Raw genomic sequence first — 23678 nt, 5'->3', positions numbered from 1 at the left:
AAGATGTCTAGGGGCGGAATACCCCTTTAACAAATCTTAAAGGGGTACTCCGGTGAAAAACTTCTTTTTTTTTTTTTTAAAGCAACTGGTGCCAGAAAGTTAAACAGAGTTGTAAATTACTTCTATTAAAAAATCTTAATCCTTCCTGTACTTATTAGCTGCTGAATACTACAGTGGAAATTATTTTCCGTTTGAAACACAGAGCTGTCTGCTGACATCATGAGCACAGTGCTCTCTGCTGACATCTCTGTCCATTTTAGGAACTATCCAGGGTTAAAGGAAATCCCCATAGCAAACATATGCTGTTCTGAACAGTTCATAAAATGGACAGAGATGTCAGCAGAGAGCACTGTGCTCGTGATTCAGCAGACAGCTCTCTGTTTCAAAAAGAAAAGAATTTTCGCTGTAGTATTCAGCAGCTAATAAGTACAGGAAGGATTAAGATTTTTTAATAGAAGTAATTTACAAATCTGTTTAACTTTCTGGCACCAGTTGATTTAAAAAAAAAAAAAAAGTTTTTCACCGGAGTACCCCTTTAATCCTTCCAGTACTTATCAGCTGCTGTATACTACAGAGGAATTTCTTTTCTTTTTGAATTACCTTTCTGTGACCACAGTGCTCTCTGTTGCCATCTCTGTCCATGTCAGGAATTGTCCAGAGCAGAAGAGGTTTGCTATGGGAATTTTCTCCTAATCTGGACAGTTTCTGGCACCAGTTGATTGAAAGTGTAGCTCCCACCATCCTCTTTTTTTTTTTTTTTCTGTCCCTGCCTATTGCCCATCTATCCCTAACCCCCTCCCTGCCTTTATTTTTTTTTTTTATTATCTTAAAAATGGCATTTTGTCTGCCTGGTAGTGTGCTCACTACCAGGCAGACTTCCCCAGCAGGCACCACGTCACTGATGCCTGCTGGGGGCCGAGTTCCGCCCATAGTTCTCAGGACAGGGTGCCTCCAGCTGTTTCACCACCACAACTCCCAGCATGCCCTGACATCTATTTGCTGTCAGGGCATGCTGGGAGTTGTAGTAGGGAAACAACTGGAGGCACCCTGTGTTGGAAGACACCCCCCCCCCCTCCCCCCTCCCCCTCACCTGTGCCGGACCATGAGCGGGGGTCCGTAGCAAGCAACAAGTGTATGCCCGGCTTCCTGTCATGCCCATACACTCTGGAAACTGTCTCTATGTTTCTGGAGGATTGAAAGTCCTCCAGAACCATAGAGAGAGTTACCAGAGTGTAGGAGCATGACAGGAAGCCGGGCATACACTTGTTGCTTGCTACGGACCCATATAACGCGCTCCCCCAGCAATGACAGTACACAGCTGCAAGGAGCAGTGAGGAGGCGGCGTATCCCCACTGGAGCCGGGGCTGTAAGGAGAGGTAAGAGCCATGTGCCTCCCTGCTGCAGGGAGAATATGCAGCAGGGAGGTGGCCAGTGTGAGAGTCCAGGGAGCCAATGCGCAGCCCTGGATTTCACTGTGCTCGCTCTCGCCTGTTTGATTGACAGGCGGGAGCGAGCACCGCAGTGACTGGAATTTCGACTCATTTGCCAGGCTCAAATGAGACGAAATTCTGTAGTGACGTCACTGCCGAATGCAGTCGGCCACTAGGAGGGCGAGCCCCAGTGGCCGAATTTAAAAGTGATTTTAAACTGGTTTAAAATCACTTTTTTTAATTAAACTATATTAGAGATATGTTGTAGTACTTAAGTACTACAACATATCAATTTTTTTATTTCATGACAGTGCCCATTTAAAGGAAAACTGTCACATTTGCTCCCACAGTAACCACAGGTACTGATGGATAGTGCGAGAGACGCTGATTCCTATGATCTCTACCTTGGCCGGATCCGTCCGGCCGTTCGTCCGCAATCTTAGTTTTATTATATCTGAAATGTGGCTGTAACTGGCACGGGTGGGGTTTCTGCAGCTTAACTGGCACTGATGTCAGCGAAACCCATCCGCACCGCCGCCCGCTTATGAATATTCATATTCATAGGCGAAGAGAGGGAGAGCTAGAGGGAGGGGGGATGAATATTCATAAGCGGGCGGTGCTGTTAGTGTGGGAGCAAACATGTGACAGTTTTCCTTTAAAGAAAAATGTTTTCCAGTAGAGTACCCCTTTAAGATAAGTCTATTCATGGAAGTGGACTTCTAAAGTTATTTGTGTTGTCAAAGTGTATCATAATTCTTGATTCATACTATACTAAAGCCATTTAGAAGACATAGTTCTTGCATTTACCATAATGGTAGATTTGTATATTGATGTTAACCATTACAAAATTCCATTGGCACCTGGCAATTAGAGATGAGCGAATCGCAGCTGACAAACCCGAATTAGTTACGAATTTCAGGAAATATTCGATTTGCAAGGAATGCGAATATCGCTGCGATTCTATTGCACAAATCGCTTCATTAAACTCCATTTGACAGCGTTCCAGGCTCCAGGGCATCTAAAATGGTGGATCCACATGTCAGAACATGGGGCAAGGGATGCTGGGAAGGCGGGAAGGGAAGTAGGCGGGATGACCCTGAATCACAAGCAAGAAGCAGCCTATCAGCAGCCAGTCACCCCTGTGATGTCACAGCCCTATATAATCAGCAGCCATATTGCAGCCGGCCACTTCATTCATTACACTGCAGAGAGATAGGAAGGACAGCCTGTGTGTGTGTTACAGCAGAGAAAAGTGCATTCCAGCAGCGTTTAACATCCTCCTAGTCACATCAGCGTTCTCGTGGACGGAGAGCATTGTTTTTTTCACTGAAAAGGATTTTTACTGCAGCTGCAGGCATTAACCTCCCAGTAATTTTCTTCAGCATAGTATTACAGAGAGGGACACATAGATGTGTGTTGCCTCATGCATTTCAACAAGCTGCATCAACTTCATAAACCTTAGCAGAGGAGGCAGAAAAAAAAATTTCAGCGCAATTCAGTGTCTTTTTTTCCACAACAAATCATCTGCTGGTTATACTAGTCTGTAGACAATATAATACCAAGCAGTCCATTCCTAATATTCTGTGACAGAGTGAAATTTTGCGTTTAGTACACAGCTTTTTTTGGCTGCAGCACTGTTGTGTACTGCTGGTGTTTTACAAAATATATTTTTTTAAGGGTACTGTAGCGCATTTTTCTGCCCTCATCAGTGCATACGTACATCTAAGTAGTGTACTATTTTGTACCTGTTAATCTGTCAAGAGCCTACAAACTGTGAAAGAACAGAAAAAAGTAATCTCTTGCTGGTGTTTTACAAAAATACAGAGTTTTTAGGCGTATTGTAGCGCATTTTTCTGCCCTCATCAGTGCATACCGCATACGTACATCTAAGTAGGGTACTATTTTGTACCTGTTAATCTGTCAAGGGCCTACATACTGTGAAAGGACAGACAAAAGTAATCACCGGTTGGTGTTTTACAAAAATACTGAGTTTTTAGGCACATTGTAGTGCATTTTTCTACCCTCATAAGTGCATACCGCATACGTACATCTAAGTAGTGTACTATTTTTTAGCTGTTAATCTGTCAAGGGCCTACATACTGTGAAAGTCTAGGCACAAGTATTCATCGGCTGGTGTTGTACTCAGATACTTTTTTAAATGTACTGTAGAGCATTTTTCTGCCCTCATCAGTGCATACTACATACCTACATCTAAGTAGTGTACTATTTTGTACCTGTTAATCTGTCAAGAGCCTACAAACTGTGAAAGAACAGACAAAAGTAATCTCCTGCTGCTGTTTTACAAAAATACAGTTTTTAGGCGTATTGTAGCGCATTTTTCTGCCCTCATCAGTGCATACCACATACATACATACATCAAAGTAGTGTACTATTTTGTACCTGTTAATCTGTTAAGGGCCTACATACTGTGAAAGTCCAGGCAAAAGTACTCATCGGCTGGTGTTGTACTCAGATACTTTTTAAATGTACTGTAGAGCATTTTTCTGCCCTCATCAGTGCATACCACATACCTACATCTAAATAGTGTACTATTTTGATCCTGTTAATCTGTCAAGAGCCTAGATACTGTGAAACCCAGCCAAAAATGCAAATCTGCTGCTGTTCTAGACAAATACTGTTTTAAGCGTAGTGAAGCGTATTGTACTCCCCTCATATATGCGCCAAGTATGTCAGGCAGAGAAGTGCCAGCACGTGCACAGAGGAGTGGCAGAGGCCTAAATCCTTCAGCCAGAGGTCGCAGCAGACTAGGGGCGAGTGACAGCAGGAGACGCAGCAAGAGGCCTGAGCTCCCGTTATCAGCTAGCGGTCATGTCTCGACCTGCAACCCATCTGCCGTCGTCGACTGGTTAACACGGTCATCCACTTCATCACCAGTGACATCTGACACCCCCAGTCAACAGTCGGTGGGTTCCTCAGACACAACCCTCAGTTGGCATGGCCCGGGAGCTGTTGCTGTCCTCCCATTTCCTCTGTTCTATGCTGTTCCCTCTCCTACACAAGTATCTTATGCTGTGGGTTCAGCTCCACTATTCACTGAGGATGATCTAATAGAGGACAGTCAGCAGCTACTGCCCAGCAAAGAAGTGGAGGAGACATCTGCCATTTCCTCTGCTAGGTGGGCAAGTAGTGATGAGGAGAGTTTGAGAATTTCAGAGTTCATTGTATAACCTTAGGGATTGTGAAGACCTAGTGTCTAGTCATGCTGCTGCCAACTCCTGGCTGTGCAATTCAGACACTATATGGTCTCCTTATGCTTTAGCCAACTCCAGGATGTGTCGGTCAGGCAATATGTGGTTTACTGATGCTGCTGGGCCTGGGTCTGGGAATAAAAATGTTCTTATGGTAGCACTAGCTACCCAAAATCTTCGGTTTAAATTTCAGAATTAATCTTAGAATCTTAGGGATTGTGAAGGCCCAATGTCTACTCATGCTGCTGCCAACTCCTGGCTCTCCTATTCAGCCACTAAATGGTCTCCTCATGCTGCCAACGCCTCCACACTGTGTCATTCAGCCACTATATGATCTCCTCATGCTACCAACACCTCCATGCTGTGTCATTCAGCCACTATATGGTCTCCTCATGCTTCAGGCTCCTCCACGCTGTGTCATTCAGCCACTGTATGATCTCCTCATGGTGCCAACACCTCCATGCTGTGTCATTCAGCCACTAAATGGTCTCCCCTGCTGCCAACACCTCCACGCTGTGTCATTCAGCCACTATATGGTCTCCTCATGCTGCCGACACCTCTACGCTGTGTCATTCAGCCACTATATGGTCTCCTCATGCTGCCAACACCTACATGCTGTGTTATTCAGCCACTATATGGTCTCCTCATACTGATGCCAACACCTCCACACTGTGTCATTCAGCCACTATATGGTCTCCTCATACTGATGCCACCTCCAGGCTCTGTCATTGTGCCGCTCTGCAACAGTGATTCTAGAAGCAATGTCGGTAATCTGCATGTCATTCTCAATAACAGTATTATTTCACTACCCCAGCACACCCCATATGCGTGTTAGAACACAGCTGTAACGCCGAGCGCTCCGGGTCCCGCTCCTCCCCCTGAGAGCTCGAGGCGTTCTGCTCCTGCTTGCAGCGCCCCGGTCAGACTCGCTGACCGGAAGCGCTGCTCTGTGTCCCCCGGAGGGGATGCGATCCGCGCGGCGGGATGTGCCTGCCACCGCGTTGCATCCCGTTCCATTCACGTGCCCCGTCCTCCTGCTCAGTCCCGGCGCGCGCAGTCCCGCTCTCTAGGGCGCGCGCCGGGTCTCTAAGATTTAAAGGGCCAGCGCACCATTAATTGGTGCCTGGCCCAATCAGTTCCAATCACTCCCTACACATATAACCCACTTCTCCTTCCTGTCCTTGCCGGATCTTGTTGCCTTTGTGCCAGTGAAAGCGTTCCTGTGTGCCTATTGCCTGTGTATCCAGACCCTTGCCGTTGCCCCTGACTACGAACCGTTGCCGCCTGCCCAGACCTTCTGCTACGTCCGACCTTGCTTTTGCCTTGTCCTTGTGTCCCCCGCCTGTCTCAGCTGTCAGTGAGGTTGAGTCGCTATCGGGTGGAACGACCTGGGGGTTACCTGCCGCAGCAAGTCCATCCCGCTTTGCGGCGGGCTCTGGTGAAAACCAGAAACCCCTTAGATTCCATTCCCCTGGTACCGCCCACGCCATCGCCTCACTGAAACAGAGGATCCACTACCAGTCTCCTCCCCGCATACCAGTCCGGATCCTGACAACAGCAAAGTATTCTACACCCCTATTGAGGCTCTCTGTAGGCAAGAAATAGCCGTTTTTAATATAGATTCACCGCAAATAAATTCGGATCAAAACACATTTTTTTGAAAAATTCGGCAAATCGGCTGAATCAAATTTTTGAAAACTTTGCTCATCTCTACTGGCAATATGTTATAAAATGTCTCCCAATGTGTTTTTGGGATCCCACAGTACTTGTAGGCAATAATCTCATGAATTTCCGAAAAACATGCATTTTCCAGCGCCTCAGACTTCAGCTCTAAAGGGCAGAAAGTGTATATGATTTCTACAGTTGTTCAAAAAATTGCCAAACTTGAATGCTGTAATATTAAAGAAAGTATTTCTTCTTAACGTTAGATATGACAAGAGAGGGGATCAAAGCTGCGGTGCTTCTCTTTATAAAATTATTGATGGAGAGATTAAGGCACTAAATAAGCATAAACACAGATATATTTTAGATGACTGGTCAACTAAATAACCTCAATTTCTACAATATCAGGATGATTCATCTCAGGTCTGTGACCCAAATAGAAAATAAATAGTTTACTGGAACGAATAACTGATTTCATTCCAAACCCTTAGAACAACATATAAAGAGCATCAGAGCATTTCTCCCAGGATTTCCAATGTTTGAACAGGTTCCCTGCTTGTAATGCTAATTATTTTTCAGAGGGTGCCAGCTTCAGAGGTGGGGGACCCGATGTGTACCACAAATACCCAGTGGGCCCTCTGTGCACACTGCGATTACCTCCTCTGATCCCTTCACTGCCATTATAACTTAATGGGGTTCTCTGGATCCATATAAATGTTGCTTAAATAACAGACATGCTCAGATTTCCTAATAAGCTCTTGAATCTCAGCCCTGCCCTGACTGCTGCTCTCGAGGACCTGGGCTACGTGAGTGAATGTTTTCATAGGCTGATATATGCCCATTGAGATCTGTGTACTTAAACAACCTTTATAAGCCATATGTGAACAAACAATTCCCTGACCCCTGCAGCTAGATCCAGGAATAGAGGCTAAATAAAGTATAACCATGTCTGATATTGTGCTATCTACAGGTTACCAAAGAGGTCCTTAACACATAACAGATTAAGATAGATTGTAGCCTAACTCCTTAACTCCATGTCTTACCTGTAGGTGGGATAAAGAGTAGAGAAGAGCTTGTATTATGTATGTGTATATGTAACAGATCTTTCTGCATTATCTTTTGCCCTCAGGTGTCTCATTGGTGTGCATAAGCATGCCTCCTTATTTCAGGTAATCCATGTGTTTATTATCACTATAAAGTCTATATTATATTGAATATGATAATCTCATGCTGTTGTTCAAAGGCTCAAACACTGAGCATATGAAAAGGCCACTTGCAGATGAAGCATAATGGGCATCTGATTCCCAAGCCACCCTCAGCAAAGTGAACGGATGCTTAAAGGAGTTTTTCAATAAGTGACATATGGCTTTAAAGCAAAATTTGGTTTAAAGCAAATTTTTTTCCACTGCCCGACAGTAAAGTGAATAAGCTAATAGGCTGCGCTAATAATTCACTTACCAGCACCCATTTTTTTCAAGATAAGGGCCCTATCAGTCCTGCTGTTACATCATATGACCGCCCATCTAACTTGACCAATCGCATAGCTTCTGCAGTGTGGACCGGAAGTCACTTTTACTATTCATTTCTATGAGTCTGAATTTTCAATGCAGCCCTCTTGCTTATTCATATTACTGCTTTCATTTTTGGGGGTCTAAATGCTGGGACCCCCAACAGTCCAAGAGAAGTTACTGGTCATGTGCCCATTCACCGTCAACCTTGGATTCATCTTGTCCACTGCTTCTGTATCATATGGATACACAGACATTGATATTGTGTGTTTTATTTCTTCTATAAATTATAATTATAGAAGAAAGTTTTTATCAAACAATGTCATGGACAGTATTACTTGTTCTTCTGTGAAGCATTGAGGATCTGTCATCATGGACTCCTGGTTACATTTTTCTAGGCTGGCGGCTACTAGGGACATTTACTACTTTTCTCAATTTGTTTATGGTCACGCTCTTTGTACAGTAGTTCTACAGAGTCTCCTCATAGAAATTGCTTTGCAACAGTTCCCAGATATCACTTTTCAACAATAGTTTCCTAGTTGCTTTGAATTTCCTATATTGTGGCTTAGTGGTATTGTCCAAACTTTCTGGACTGACACAGTGGGCAAAAAAGTATTTAGTCAGCCACCAATTGTGCAAGTATATATATATATATATATATATATATATATATATAGTGACAGTGTTCCAAGGATAGGGTTTATTTCCCTAGCTAACCCTGGAGAAACCTCCACCTCTGGCCTAATTAATGAGGTAGCAGAAAGGGGAAGTGTGTTTAAAAGGAAGTCAAACATAATAATCTGTGCTCTCCCTAGAAGACAGCAAGGTGGCTGTAGGAAGAGGCAGGGGTCATGCTGAGGAACACACAGCCCAACTGTGAATGGCCCCAAAGAGTGGTGTGGAGGAGACACACAGCAAGACGTTGCAAATGCTGTGTGTGAACAGTGAGTAGAAGGTTGCAGGAGGCATAAGTTTAACTGGCTGGGGAAAAGCCCACCAGTTGATAGACAGGGCATGCTGGCTTGTTTAGTTAGTGACTGGACGGTCTAGGGTTTTGTTTTGTTCCTGTGTTATGTTTTTATTTATCCTGCAACCTGTCTAATAAAGCTGGTGAGGGGCCGGACTTGCATAAAGTACTGTTTGTCGGTTTATTGAAGTGGAAACGTGTCCTGTGGCGGTTTCAAGGATGATACCAGAGCTATCCCCAGGGAGAAATCCTTACAATATATATATCACTAACCATGTCTTCTAGTGCATATGCACAATGAAGATGAAGAGAAACATCACCCTGATAAAAATGGTGCAGCCTATTTCCAAATAAATGCAATCCAATCTAGTATTGTTGGATAGAGTAAACTGAGTGGATATATCTATTTATATATAAAACTCAATGGCCCTGATTTATCAATCTGTCTGATATAGAAACTGGAGTGATTTTCCCAAGCAACCAATCACAGCTTATGTTTTATATCTTATGGAGCTCTGGTAAAATGAAAGCTGAGCCGTGATTGGTTGCTTGGGAAAATCACCCCAGTTTCTGTCTCAGACAGATTGATAAATCAGGGCCAATGTGTATATGTGTATGTGTGTATGTTCCAGCATCACGTCCAAATAGCTAAAAATATTAACATGAAATTTGGCATACATGTTACTTATATGTCAACAACAAACATAGGATAGGTAATTTAACCCTTACTCTCCCCCATTTGCCAGGGATGGGGTTTTTATTTAAAGTTCCATACAAGTCTATGGGAAATGAATGTTCCAACATAACTTCTGTACGGCTGGAGATAGTTCAATAATACTTGGTACATATATTACTTATATGTCAAATAAAAAATATGATAGTTAAATTAACCCTTATCTACACCCTTATATAAAAGATGGGTTCTTGTTTCAAGTCCCATGAAAGTATATATGACTTCCAGTACCTTACTCCACAAGCTCCGCTCTGCATCTCCTGTTGAATGTGTCAGTCCGGCTTGAAAGCCACACCCCGTCTCACAAAGAGGTAAGGATATGAGGACAGGATAGGAGGGCGGGATAGGAGGTCGAGATATGAGGATGGGATATGAGGACGGGATATGAGGATGGGATATGAGGACGGAATATGAGGATGGGATATGAGGTCGGGATATGAGGATGGGATATGAGGACGGGATATGAGGTCAAGATAGAAGGACAGGATAGGAGGTCATGATATGAGGACGGGATATGAGGTTGAGATAGGAGGTCAGGATATGAGGACGAGATAGGAGGTCGGGATATGAGGTCGGGGTTTTGAGGACGGGATATGCGGATGGGATATGGGGTTGGGATATGACAAGAATATATGAGGATGGGATATGAAGTCAAAAGCTTCCTCTTTTGTTTATTTTCCTCCCCAACAAGGATTAGGAAGGAAAAACTGCGCAATGTCGGGTACTCAGCTAGTTATATATAAAAAACAAATAAGAAGTACAGCTGGAGAGATTACGTGTTTCAGGGGGTAAGCACCCCCTCTTTCAGATATATAGGTTAGCACTAAGGCACTGAGTTTAAATTCAACAAGGGCAACAGATGAATAGTGTTTGCCTGTTCTCTCAGGTTTTTGCTTATTCCTGTTATTATGGTTTACTCCCACAACCACTACGTGTGAATAGAATAGAATTACAATGCCTCTCATAAACATGGTAGTCTTTGAGGCGTCCTCAAGTTGCGGCCATGTCTTTGTTATATTGTTATACCACTGCCAATACTGCTGCTATTACAGCTCCGACAGGGTTGATCACCCAGCTGTTCTGAAGTTCTGAACAGCAAGTCAGTGGACTTATAGAAATGTTTGCCATTCAGGCGTTCGAAGAAGCTGGGTTACAGCCCTGTTAAAGTTTTTTGTCCATATTGGTTGTCACATTGGTAATTAAATAAATTTGACAGTTAGGGGTCTAGAAAAGTAGGGTAAAAATCTTGACACCTCAGGGGTGTGGAAATTTTATAAAAAACTACTTGTCCACGGGACTAAAATGGAGCAAAATCTACTTGTCCCTCATGACGATCCACTTGTCCGGGCCAATTTTCGCTTTTATGCTCTCATTTTTTCCTCCTCGCCCTATAACAGCCATAACTACCTACTATAATGATACCTTTTTAATTTTTCAATAACATATTCTCTGGACCAAAAAAAAAAAAAATGTATATATATATATATTAGGTGAAGTGAAATTGAAATAGTAAAAGATAATTTTGCAGATTTGGTGGTTTTTCTTTTCTATGCCATTTACCTTGTGGTTGAGCTAACATGTCATTTTGAAACTTTAGGCCGGCCTGATTACAGCAATACCAGATTTGTATAGTTTCCTTCATGTTTCACACATTTTAAAAAAATTCTGAACTTTAAAAAAAAAAAAAATGTAATTGCCATTTTTTTGACCCCTGTAGTTTTTTTTTTTTTTTCCCCGAATACCAGGCTGTATGAGGGCTCATTTTTTGTGCCATAATCAGTTTTTTGTATCGGTACCATTTTGGTATTGATCTGACTTTTTAATCGCTTTTTAACTTTTTTTTTTCTGGGGATATTATAAAAATTGCAATTCTGTGGTTTGGTATTTTTTTTTTTACATTTACCGTATGGGATACATAATGTTATATTTTAATAGTTCGTACATTTACGCACGAAGCGATACCAAATATGTTTATTTTCATTGTGTTTGCATGTTTTTATATAGGAAAAGGGGGTGATTTGAACTTTTAACATAAAAGGGGTTAATGTGTGTCTTTTAAACTTTTATTAAAACTTTTTATTTTATTTTTTATTTACACTTTATTAGACTTTTAGGAGGAATCATTAGATTCCTCAAACAGATGAATAGAGTTCTACTGAACTCCATTGATCTGTGTGCTCTGCGATCCATTGATTGAGCCTGGTCCAGCCAGGCTCTATCAATGACAGAGGCACGGGACAGCAGAGAACAGAAGTAAGCTACCTCTATAGTGGATTGCCCCCCTGCGATCACTCTGTGGGGGGGAGGGGGGGGGCGATCCACCCCACTAGACCACCAGGGAGCATATACGTGTCCCTTTAGACACCGCTGTCAAGGGGTTAATAGCCAGCCGGGGCGAAGGCAGAGGACACAGGTCTGCATGGCAGAAAGAAGGCAGAGCAGGGGAGATAGGACGTACACAGCTTCTCATCTCATCATTCTCTTCTCATCATTCTCTTCTCATCATTTAAGTCCTATGTTTTGTTACTCGGAGAGCACCAGGTGACCAGATTACCTGCAGCTAGCCTATGGGCTCCTTGCTTAGCCCCCTTTATAAGAGGGGGAGGTTCTACAATCACTCTCTTAGATCCTGGAGGCCTCAAGCCTAAATTGCAGCCACAAGTCAGTAAGTCAAGTCATCTTTGTCTGCTGTCACTATCTTCAGTCAACTCAAGTCAGTTATAGTCAGCATGGCTGAGCTAGAGTCTGTCAAGTCACTGAAAGTCCCAGAAAGCTTTGAGGTCCCTCGTGTTACTGGTCACCTCTCTGGGATCCTCACTACCCTGTAAAGACTGTTATACCATTCAAATTCAGTAAAGTTACCGTTAACCTTAACCTGGCCTTGGACTATTATTTACCCCTGCCTAACCTAGGAGTAACAGGATTATCTTCGGGTGGTTACATAGGCAAAACACGCCCTGGCGTAACGAACACTAAGAGGTTAACACCATTAACCCCTGGGTGACACCATCTGCCCCTACACCACACATCTAACCCCCATGGCTCACCACAATAGCATTGTAATATACATGAGATATAGGCATGGATCTAACCTTTATATATGTATACATAGCCTGTCTTGTATCAGCCACGGCCCCATCTGTACAGATCAGTGTCCTCCACCCTGCCCAGACTACAGTAGCTTTATTCCAGCGCTCAGACCACCCCCCCCCCCAAACTGGGTTTTGCACCCCAGGCTCTTGCTGAACACCCTAGCCCCGGCTTGTCCAGCAACAACTCTGTGCAGCCTAACCTATGCCCATGGGCATGCAACATTAGGGGCCAAAGAGAGATCCTGGGGCTGAATTTCTCCCTCCTTAAACTGCCACCCTAGGCCAGTGCCTTTTTGGTGCTATATAGGAAACTGGAAATAATTAAACTATCATCTGTCCCTCAGAACACTGATACGCAGGTGGGCACTGACTGTAGCAAAGATTAGAAAGCAGCCTGGACTTCAAAATTTAAGATAAAAGACTGAAGTCAATCACTCCCCACAGACAAATCACTTTCCTCTAAGATTAAAGAATTAAGACAACACTAAGAGATATTACATCCACATCTATCTATATTCCCTATCTGCTCTTTTCCTATTTAATGAATTGTATAGTCTTCTACCCAATATTGTCTTTTTTCTTCTTCATCAATCCAGGATTTCACCTGTAATTGACTCAGTAATGTAATAAATTTTACAATCCACAGTCCTGGCTAGAAGAGGCCTTTCAATAAATCCGCCATGTCAACCTTTCTGACTAGCTCAGAAGAAGAAACTACCTCGCAAGTCAGAGAAGGTACTGTAAAAAAAAAGTCTACTGGCAAATTTGGCTACAGAAGAAATGTAAAATGCCTGGTATAAGCAAAATGCTAAAGCTGAATGAGGATGAATACTGTCTGAAATCCTTTAAAACAGGTGCCAAAATGGCAGACAGATGAGGGAGGGCAGCACTAAACGACAACTATATTATTGGTTCCTATGCTAATATCCCCTCAGTTACCGTGGGGTTAATTCCAAATAAGCGAAATGAGCTGTCACTCTGGGGGCACTCCAAAACCAGAACAGTTAGCGTGTCATTTATTAGAGTTAAACAGGAACGTATTTCATTTAGTAATTGGCTCCTCGCCCTCCGCTATCCTTCCTTTCTTTCTCTCTCTCTTTTTTTTTTCTTTGCAGAGGAAAACTCATAAATGAAATATGTTGGCCGCCTGCCCAGCGAGGAAATATAAAGGAATGAATAATGTTTCTATCTCAATCACAGTCATTGCTTTTAATATTCCTAATTACTTGAAAAAGCTGCATATTCAGTACAGGAGAAAAAGTCTTTTCTTTTGCGATCCTTTTTTCACTTTGTACTCACGAGATCAGGAGAATTAGCCAGCGGCGTTCGTGTCCGCCCTATCCTTAGGAGGAGGTTATTGGAAAACACAGGCTATGCAGGATCTATATACTTTTTATCAATTTGGCAACATAGGGCTATAATAAAAACTTGAAGGTTATGGCAGGATCAGGATGTGCTGCTGGGCGGTGAAGCCATGCAATTCAAATAGAGTCCATACTAAAAAAACAATACCGCTTGACCATTGTTCCTTCTCGGCAGTATTTTATACAGTATTGCCAGGACCTCTGCTGTTTAGGAGCCTCTACAGTCCAATGTCCATCTAAGGTCAAGAAGGCATCGAGATTCAGGAGCATAGCATTATTACAGACCTCTAAAATATAGGTAGAGTCAGGCTCACATGTTTTTCGGGCTATATTGAGTTTCAAAAACAGCTACTTTTACAGGCACATTAAATTAAATTAAAATGAATTAATAAATTTTTGCAAATGGGGATCTTTTTGACCCTTTTTTAAACAACTTTTTTGGTTGTATTTGGAGATAGTTTTTTTGGACTGCAGCAAAAGATATAGCGCACAAAAAGGCCATTTTCAATAGAGTCTTTTTTTTTGTATATTTAGGTCCCGAAGTACATGTCAAAATATAGCCTTACCGTATATACTCGAGTATAAGCCGTGCTGAAAACGCCCCCCCCCCCCCCTCGGCTTATACTCGAGTGAACAAAAAAAGCTTCTGGCTTAGCTGTGAGGGGATGGGCCGGGCCATCCATCTTCGGTCATCTATGCTGCAGGGACCATCCGGTGGAGAAGGTTAGTCATTCCGGGCTGTCCATCTTCACCCGGAGGCCCTCTTCTCTGCTCCGGTCCGGCCCGAATTAGTGACGCTGCATTGACGTCACCGTTCAGGGACGTCACAGACATCTGCTGCGCATGGACATCCCTGCGTGTCGTCATTTTATGCCATGCCAAACCCCTCCAACCCCCCCCCCCCCCCTCCCCACCCAAAAAAAAAATAAAATTGCAGGAAAATGGTAGAATCAAGTAATAGAATAACTCCAGGTCCAGGTGGTGGAAGAAGTTGAAGATGAAGAAGGTGCTATATAATGATATTACATATGCAGCATGATGTGTTAAGGTGTATAGCGGTGTGTCCCTACCTGTGGCTCTTTAGCTGATGCAAAACTACAACTCCTATTATAAGAGCATGCAACGTATGCAAAAGTATGAGAATCACAGGCTGGGGAACACTGGTGTACATACAGTACTTTTATTTGTGGGCAATATGGCAATGTTATCATGCTAATTTACTATTTTTTTTTTATAGTAACTTTATATTACAGCGTAACTCTGATCTTGATCCGAATACCTGTTAAAATTTCCTGGCAACTTTGTAGCAAAAGCCTTGCCTGCTGCTAAAGCGATCAAGATATGGATTTGCCGAAAGTTGCATGGAAGTCTAGGGGAATCCGACCAATACATATCCTGATCGCTCTCTTATTCTACAAGTCTCAGGCTACGAAGTTGCTGGGAGATTTAAAGAGTTATCCTGCCATCGGACCTATACCGAAGTTATGCTTAAATTCTCCATGATATCTTTAAAAGTGAGGTTTCAAAAATGTTTTGTATAGTGCTCTACAAACATTGATGTATGTTTAAGCCCTACTCTAAAAAGCAGATCATATGATCAGTGGTACTGAAGGCAATAACAGGCAGTTTCTGCTACGAAAGGTCATAATGATCTCCTTGCATGACGATAATCTTCTTAAGAGGACCATCTTCATGTACTTCAAAAATCATGTGTACCATTTATTTCCAACATCCACTCACATCCATTCACATCAAGAGGCCGAACATCGATGTGTTCTAGAGCTCTTATTCCTATATATAGCCTCTCAACAGCACAACCTATAGAGAAACCTGCAAATCTAAATGAGTCAGATGTTGGTTGGTTTCATATGTAGGTATAACACTCACTTGTCCATATGACATGTCAATCAAAAGTGGGCTAGAGAATCAATATGGTAGCTACTGTAATGATAGTCTACAGGATTAGTAAGGAACTTGTCAGGCTGATAATAACTGTGGTAACCCACTAGGCAACTAAGGGTAAAAGTGAAGTGGATCTTTTAGTCATGTTCTCTGTTCCGCCAGCATTTCTATTGAAATTGTAAATTAGGTGTTGTGGAACTCTCAGTTTTGCTGCAGCAATGAATGGAACAATATAGGATCACAAAGTAAAGAGCTAAAGGTTATCAGAGCTGCTGGCTATGGTTGTACAAAAAAAAAAGAAGAAATAGAAGAAATTAAAATCTTTCACCAGGACAGGCTCACTTTAGATTAGCAACTGAGTAAGATACACTATCAAAGTTCAACCTTCTACATGGCATTCAGAAGTAAAAACAGGGCACGGAAAGCAAGTCTTACCGCCTCAACACATGACTCCTTATGGAAAAGTGACTCGAGACTTTGTTAGTATTAGTTTATACTAATCTGTAAAAATTCTGCAGCAAATTGTACATGCCTATAGGGGAGTGGAGCTCACAAGAACACACAACACGAGGTTAACTGTGACCCTCTCACCCAAGAGGGAAAAATAAGGAAATAACTAGAAAATATATTCAGTCCTCAGTGTTCTACCCACTGGGGGTATATGATGGAAATCAATGCAAGGATGGTATGTGTAAAAAGGAAATATTTATTTCTCTCCTCAAAAATTCAATCACATAAATAGACATATAATGTAAAATATTTTACGCATGGCCCTTGCATGATAAAACAATATAGACAAAAACATAAACATACATAGATCATAAAAATGTGGCCATATATACTCAAGGTGTCCACAAAGAGATATGTGGATATAATGTGTCCACCTGATAAAATGAACGCATCCACCTAAAAGGATCCACCTATAGAAAAACAACTGGAGTAGTCCAAGGAAAAACAGCTCGAGTATATAGGAAAAAGTTCGGTCACTCAATATCACGTTGTATCAATGGCAGGTTATCAGGATGTACAGTCCCGTATAGATAACAGCAGAGTAAATAAGTCCCACCAGTATCCACTATTCCACTCGCTAAATTGATGGATAAAACACAAGTCTAAGACAGGAACGACTTAGTTTTGGCACTATCTGCCACTCACCGCTCCATGCCAAGGCTGCGGGTCCTGTGACGGGGCCGGAAGCCCCGGCATGGAGCGGTGAGTGGCACATAGTGCCAAAACTAAGTCGTTCCTGTCTTAGACTTGTGTTTATCCATCAATTTAGCGAGTGGAATAGTGGATACTGGTGGGACTTATTTATTCTGCTGTTATCTATACGGGACTGTACATCCTGATAACCTGCCATTGATACAACGAGATATTGAGTGACCAAACTTTTTCCTATAGACTCGAGCTGTTTTTCTTTAGGTGGACTACTCCAGTTGTTTTTCTATAAGTGGATCCTTTTAGGTGGATGCGCTCATTTTATCAGGTGGACACATTATATCCACATTTCTCTTTGTGGACACCTTGAGTATATATGGCAACATTTTTTATGATCTATGTATGTTTATATTTTTGTCTATATTGTTTTATCACCCAAGGGCCCTGCGTAAAATATTTTACATGATATGTCTATTTATGTGATTGAATTTTTGAGGAGAGAAATAAATATTTCCTTTTTACACATACCATCCTTGCATTGATTTCCATCATATACCCCCATTGGGTAGAACACTGAGGACTGTGAACATATTTTTTAGTAAATTGTACATGCGTTAAATATGCAGAAAAATATGGCACATGTGACCCTACCCTTAAAGTGCATCTGTCATTATAAACACTTGTTAAACACATTGCAATTGGGATTCACAAGCATAATCCAGTCATAACTGTGTTCCGAGCTTAGGATGCTTTATATCAATGTGCTTTATATCCACTAAGCTCCAGGGCCTCCTCTTTCCACTTATCATAACAACCGCTATTTCTGTTGATTGACAGAACAGATAGGGCTTGCCTATCCATGGGGGCAGTTGTCCTGCGCATGCGCAGCCAATGTGTTTTGCAGAATATGCATGGTGAGTCTGCAAGTGCTTCAGAACCTCTTTGATTGACTACATGTACATTGTAATAGCTATAGGCAGAGAGCACACTCATCCCCTGCCTATAGTACCACGTTGACAGCGCATACACAGGACAACTACTACACAGGGCCGCCAGGGCAGGAAAGCCTTGTGTGTCATTCAACTAGAGGAGCAGGCGTGACATCAACAGCAAGAGGCATTCAAGATCCTAAGCATCGTGGACCCTGGGCCTGTCTTTCTGACACTTCTGAATAGCTTAAAACTATTTTTTTATGGATATAACGCATCCAAAGTTCAGAACAAATTGTGCTTGTGAAGCCCTACTGCAATGTGTGGCCATCATAACAAGTGTTTGTTTAATTTAACAGGTGTATTGTGGAGACTGGCGAACATGCCAAATGTGAACATAACTCAAACAACTTATGGGGCTCAAGAAAGGGATATTTTCTAGGCCTCAGATAAGCAATTGGTATAGATTTTAAATCTGCTGTGTTTTTTCAGTATTTACATGAGCACTGCCAGTCAATAACTATATCCAACACTTCATTTCTGAACAGGATTATACTGTGCAACAGAGAAATTAGAACATACAATATAAAGCAGTAGGAGGATCTATAGAGAGCACATCACACAAGGTAACATTACAAAGACAAAAAGTATACAGTATGTAATTTGTTATTTCAGCTGAGCTATCACTCAACCGGTAATGAAAATACAGCTTCTATTTAAAAACTGGCAAAGAGCGAAACAGAATTTTACCACAAAAGAAATTACATGCAGGTCTATCAATATTTACCCAGACATCAAACTCTGCATGCAACATAGCTGCAATATGTGTCCACAATACTGCTATAAGTGAGTACACAACCTCACAAGTAACCTTGTACAAAGCTTGAATGGAATGTATAAAAGGAAAAAAAAATTAAGTTAAAAAATATTTTAAAAGAATTTTTAGTGATGTTTTTAAAATTTTTAAATAATCATGAAATTTGGCAGTTTTCATTCTGACTGATGGGGTGGTTATCTGCTTTAGAAGTTGTTTATTGCCCCATGTATAAGACCCAGCCATCAGCAGAAGAACAAACTGCTTGGTTTTTGGCTAATCACTGGCATCGAGCAGCCCCCAAAAATCGTCATTGGTCAGCTATACATCTTTATGTATAAAAAGGAGATGTGCAGCTGAAAATGATGTAAGTGAAGGGTAGCAGGAACAATCCAGCAATCGTTTATGTGGCCCTGGCCCCACAGTTATTGAGCCGTGTAAAAGGCTAATTAAACGAGCACCGATCTGCTACTGATACTTGCATCAGTAGTCTCATTATTATCATCACAGACAAGATTACAATGAAAGATGACACAAGTATATAGATAAGACAAGATCAGGTCAATCACAAAAGGTGATGGTCAGAGCTCAGCCTCCTCCTTCTCCCTGCACAGGTCACAAAGCATGCCTAGAAAACTCATCTCCATCCTATTGTTTCCTAAGTCCATGTGGCTGCTGTAAAGCATATTCCTAAATGCTGCTTAAAGAGCAGAGCAGAAGCTCGGGCAATATGGTTGTCCCCATAACAATGTAATACAAAAACATTTTTTTTTAAATGACAGATTACAAAAATTATACTGTAGTTATCATATATTGAAGGTGTCAACACAGTATTAGGTATAATTGAGAACTCACCACTAGAGCAGTCAGCACCTCCCCACCCTGGTTCACAGTGACACGTATCTGGTGACACACATCTCCCATGTACACATTCCTCTGTACAGAGGGCTGTAAAAAAATACAAATAGATCATTAAACTTGAAAACATGAAGATTTACTTATATAAACCTACATTTGAGCTGCATGATGATCTTCTTCAATTATGTCTAAAGCTAAATTAACGCCCCCCCCCCCCATACTTACCTCCCTCGATCTTACCCTTAGCCTCCAGTATTGCAGTTCCTGGTCGTTGCCATAGTTCCACTTCCTCTGTGACGTCAGAGTGTGACATAGCCAATCACTCACTGAGGCGGAACACTGCTTCAGCAAACGATTGGCTGAGAAGCAATGTGACAGGTGTTGGGGCAAACCCGACACACTTGCTGGCTGCATCGGTGTACCACCTTGGTCAGTGATTAGCTGTGCGGAACTCTGATGTCACAGGCCCAGCAGCAGGAAGTAGAACTGTGGCTAAGACCAGGGGCAATACCGGAGGCCACAGTGGGGGGGGGGGGAGGAGGACGGGGGGCGAGGGATGTAAGTATAGAGTTTTGGGGTTTCTATTATGGTACAGTCACACGTAATGTATACACTAAGTATTTGACGCTGCGGATTTCAGTTATGGCAAAGTTTATGGGTGTTTATTATTACTCCTATATACTTTGTTAGCACAAAAATACCCATCATCTAATACAAAGAGTCAAATATCCAGCGTAAAATATGCAGTTTATATGCTAACATATGATTCTTCCTTACAAACGTCACCTGGGCATGAAAAAAAAACATTTTACGAGCTTCTGCTACAAAATAAGTGCATTGTGGTTTAGATGACAGTTACATAGTTAAAACTCAGTTTGTAAGTTATATGTTTGACACCAGAAATAGCTGTTGTCTGATTCCAACCTGCATAATCTTAAAAGAAAATCTGTATATAAAAGAATAAAACAATACAAAGTCAGTAGCATATTTATTTATTATTATTATTTTTTTAAATAACCTCTTTTTGAAAATCCGACATATAGTCTTAAAGGAAATCTGTCATCAGTATCACCCACACTAACCTGTCATACAGGCTTGTAGTGCGGGTGATACTGATCAAAACGATACTTACTATGTCCTGAATGGCCCAGCCGTTGCACGTTTTTGCTGTTTTTCTTTTTATGTAAATGAGGTCCTTGAGGCATGAGCAGAGTTAGGACCAGAGCTCCATGCACCCCACATGATCTTCTGCCGGGCAGGCGCTCTGCCGGGCTCATCAATGTGCACGGACTCCCTTCCTGCTCTCGCGGCAGGTTTTCGCCACGGTGCATGCGCCGCTCCCATGCTACACCCGGAATCTGCATCAGATTCAGCCTGACACTGCTTTCGGGTGTACTCTTGAGCGGCACATGTGCCGTGCCTCGAGAGCAGGGAGGGAGGCCGTGCATATTGATGAGCCGGGCGGAGCACTCATTTACATAAAAAGAAAAGCAGCAATAACTGCGCAACGGCTGGGCCATTCAGGACATGTAAGTATTATTTTGATCAGTATCACCCGCACTACAAGTCGGTATGACAGGTTAGTGCGGGTCATACCGATGACAGATTTCCTATAAATAATGCTGGTTGTCTACCATTCTCATAATGTACAACTGACATACATAGGTACAGTACATGCTTGATGTACAGGGTAGAGCCCTGCACGGGACTGTTTTCTTAATCCTGCTTCACAACCTACATGTCCAATCTCACCCGCTCCTGCAACGTGTGTGTCCAATCCCACCAGTTCCCGTTAACATTCTGAAAGGTGACTTCTGTTTAGTTATAAAGTGATAAAGGTGCAGACAGCTTAACACTAACCCCCAGATTATCTGCTTGGAATGTAACAAACATGGCTGTCAGTAATTTACAGTGAGTCCTGAAGTGTGTTTGTGCATAAATTGCTAAAGCTATAAGCAGATATGCCATTCAGGAGCATAAATATATACCAAAAAAGAGATGGAGCATTCGGGAGCATAGAAAAGCTAGGTGAGAATGTCTAACTTAACTTTTCCATGCTTGGCTGTATTACTTTATGCACAAGCAAACTTCACTACTTATATAATAGTCCCTGTAATTGTGTCAGGGCTTGTAATGGTGGCCAACTGGCTATGTGGTTCCTGTACTAAGCAGATGTGCCATTCAAGAGCCTGGGAACCTATGTTTGGCAGTAAGACCCTGTAATCATTATAGGGTGTGATTGTCACAAACTGCTGTAAGCACATATGCCATTCAGGAGCATGGAAAAGCTGAGTGAGACATTCTCACCTAGCATTTTTATGCTCCTGAATTGCATATCTGCACCCTAAAGTACTATATAAAAGTCACAGGGCACTGGTGGGCACTAACTTTGCACAAGGCGGCTGTATGTACCTGGTCCGACTGACACAAGTCCTCCTATTCCTGTCCCATAGGGTGACTCTTTGAGTGGCGCAGCACTATGGCCATGGTACATACCCGATGTACACAGGAGGGAGGAGTCAGCAGCACAGCCAAGCGTCGGACACTAGAGGCTGCACTAAGCATGACTATCTAGTGTCCAACCCTTTCTAATGAGTTTTGCTGCGCTCTGGATGCCGGGAAAAGTAAAATAAGGGAACGTGGCTTGAAATTTTTGCCGAGACGTATAACATACAGAAGGTTCTTCTCTGAGTTACAATATTAGGGGGACCCGCAGGTATAGCGTGTGACCGCCTGCTCCCACCCGCAATATACCTAATACTTAAGTATTTAAGCCAGTCCCTCAGGGTCCCAATCCCAATGCAGCCCTTTAGTAAAGGGTCCTACTCCTAAATGCTCCACTGTAAATTATTAAATTAGCTTTGTCATATGAATCCATATTTCACACCCAGGTGAAATCCATATTATGGATTGATTCCTGTATCTGTCAAATAGGAGAAAATACTGATGATGAATGCAGAACTTTTTGTTTTTGGAGATAAAAAAGCTTTATTTATTTAGAACTACAAAAATATCTTTAAATATACAATGTTAAAATGTAGGTCCCTTCTTAACTTTGGGAAAAAGTATATACAACCATTATTCTCTATAGACCATTGTCATGTAAAGTGCTACTATATGGTTATAAATATAAAACTCTTGGAAAAAAGAAGTCTTACAAAATACATTATAGCAATGGTTCCATCTAGTTTCCCGATGTGCTTTCCAGTTATGACTTTATATAACAAGGCACTGGCCCTATCTTTGCTATCATAGAAGAATATAACATAAAGCTGCCAGCAGAATATTATTGCCTACAGGTTACAATATGGAATTGGTTTATATATTTTATTCATCTTAAAAGAAAGGTTTACATCTATTGATGCTTCTTTTATATATTTCTTAAATTACAATGTTCCTCATTTAAAATGCGTACAGGTGTAGTGGAGAGCAGGAAAGTAAAAATGGATTTGCAAGGGCCTATATATAAGAGACGCTTTTTTGATGGTAAATCCTTACATTAGGTTAACTAATCTAATCACCATCCTGTGTTTACAAGATGGACTGAAGATGGACTAGCAGCTCAGTGAGAGGTCATATTACATGCCGTCTATACAAGTCTATGGAGAGGGGAGGGGTGAGGAGTGAGGCCCACAAAAAGAAACTGCAGAGACAACTGAAAGCATTTAATCACACCCCAGGGCATGATTCACAGCTTAGGAATCCTGGCACTCAAATATGCTTTTGAAGAGTCTCGTTTTATTTAGGCATAAACTACATAAAAAGTGGCAGCACGCGTTCCGACGTTAGTTGCTTTTGTCAACTGCAGTGCTGGGATACGGGAGTGCCCGGTTTGCACATCTTCCAGCTGGATCCAGTCACAGCATTAACAAATCATGGGGTGAATGCACCCTTAAAGATACATATAAAACATTATATTAGGCATAGAAAAATACTTCCATAAATGGTTTAAAAGATTTAAGCCCCCACACACACACACTCATAAAATTGAGAAACATATACCAACACTCTTCAACTGGGCTCTTCCATAGAGGCATGTACTGTGTACAACC

At 42.0% G+C, this 23678-nt stretch overlaps 1 protein-coding gene across 13 annotated transcripts in view; it reads right to left on the bottom strand.

Moving 5' to 3' along the window:
- MEGF11 (multiple EGF like domains 11) overlaps window positions 1-23678 on the bottom strand; it is a 581277-nt gene that overhangs the window by 317703 nt on the left and 239896 nt on the right. For 11 of the 13 annotated variants that reach the window (XM_056571698.1, XM_056571686.1, XM_056571690.1 and 8 more), the window contains one exon: window positions 19624-19716. In XM_056571698.1, coding sequence (XP_056427673.1) covers window positions 19624-19716 — 93 coding nt within the window. Of the gene's footprint in view, window positions 1-19623; window positions 19717-19851; window positions 19955-23678 lie in introns of those variants that run through there. The other 2 variants (XM_056571696.1, XM_056571697.1) reach the window with 1 other exon arrangement.

Source organism: Hyla sarda, chromosome 4, assembly GCF_029499605.1.
Source record: "Hyla sarda isolate aHylSar1 chromosome 4, aHylSar1.hap1, whole genome shotgun sequence".
In the NCBI taxonomy this organism is placed as follows: Eukaryota; Metazoa; Chordata; class Amphibia; order Anura; family Hylidae; genus Hyla; species Hyla sarda.
The sequence above is the reverse complement of the archived record's forward strand: the minus strand, read 5'-3'. Positions and strand labels throughout refer to the sequence as shown.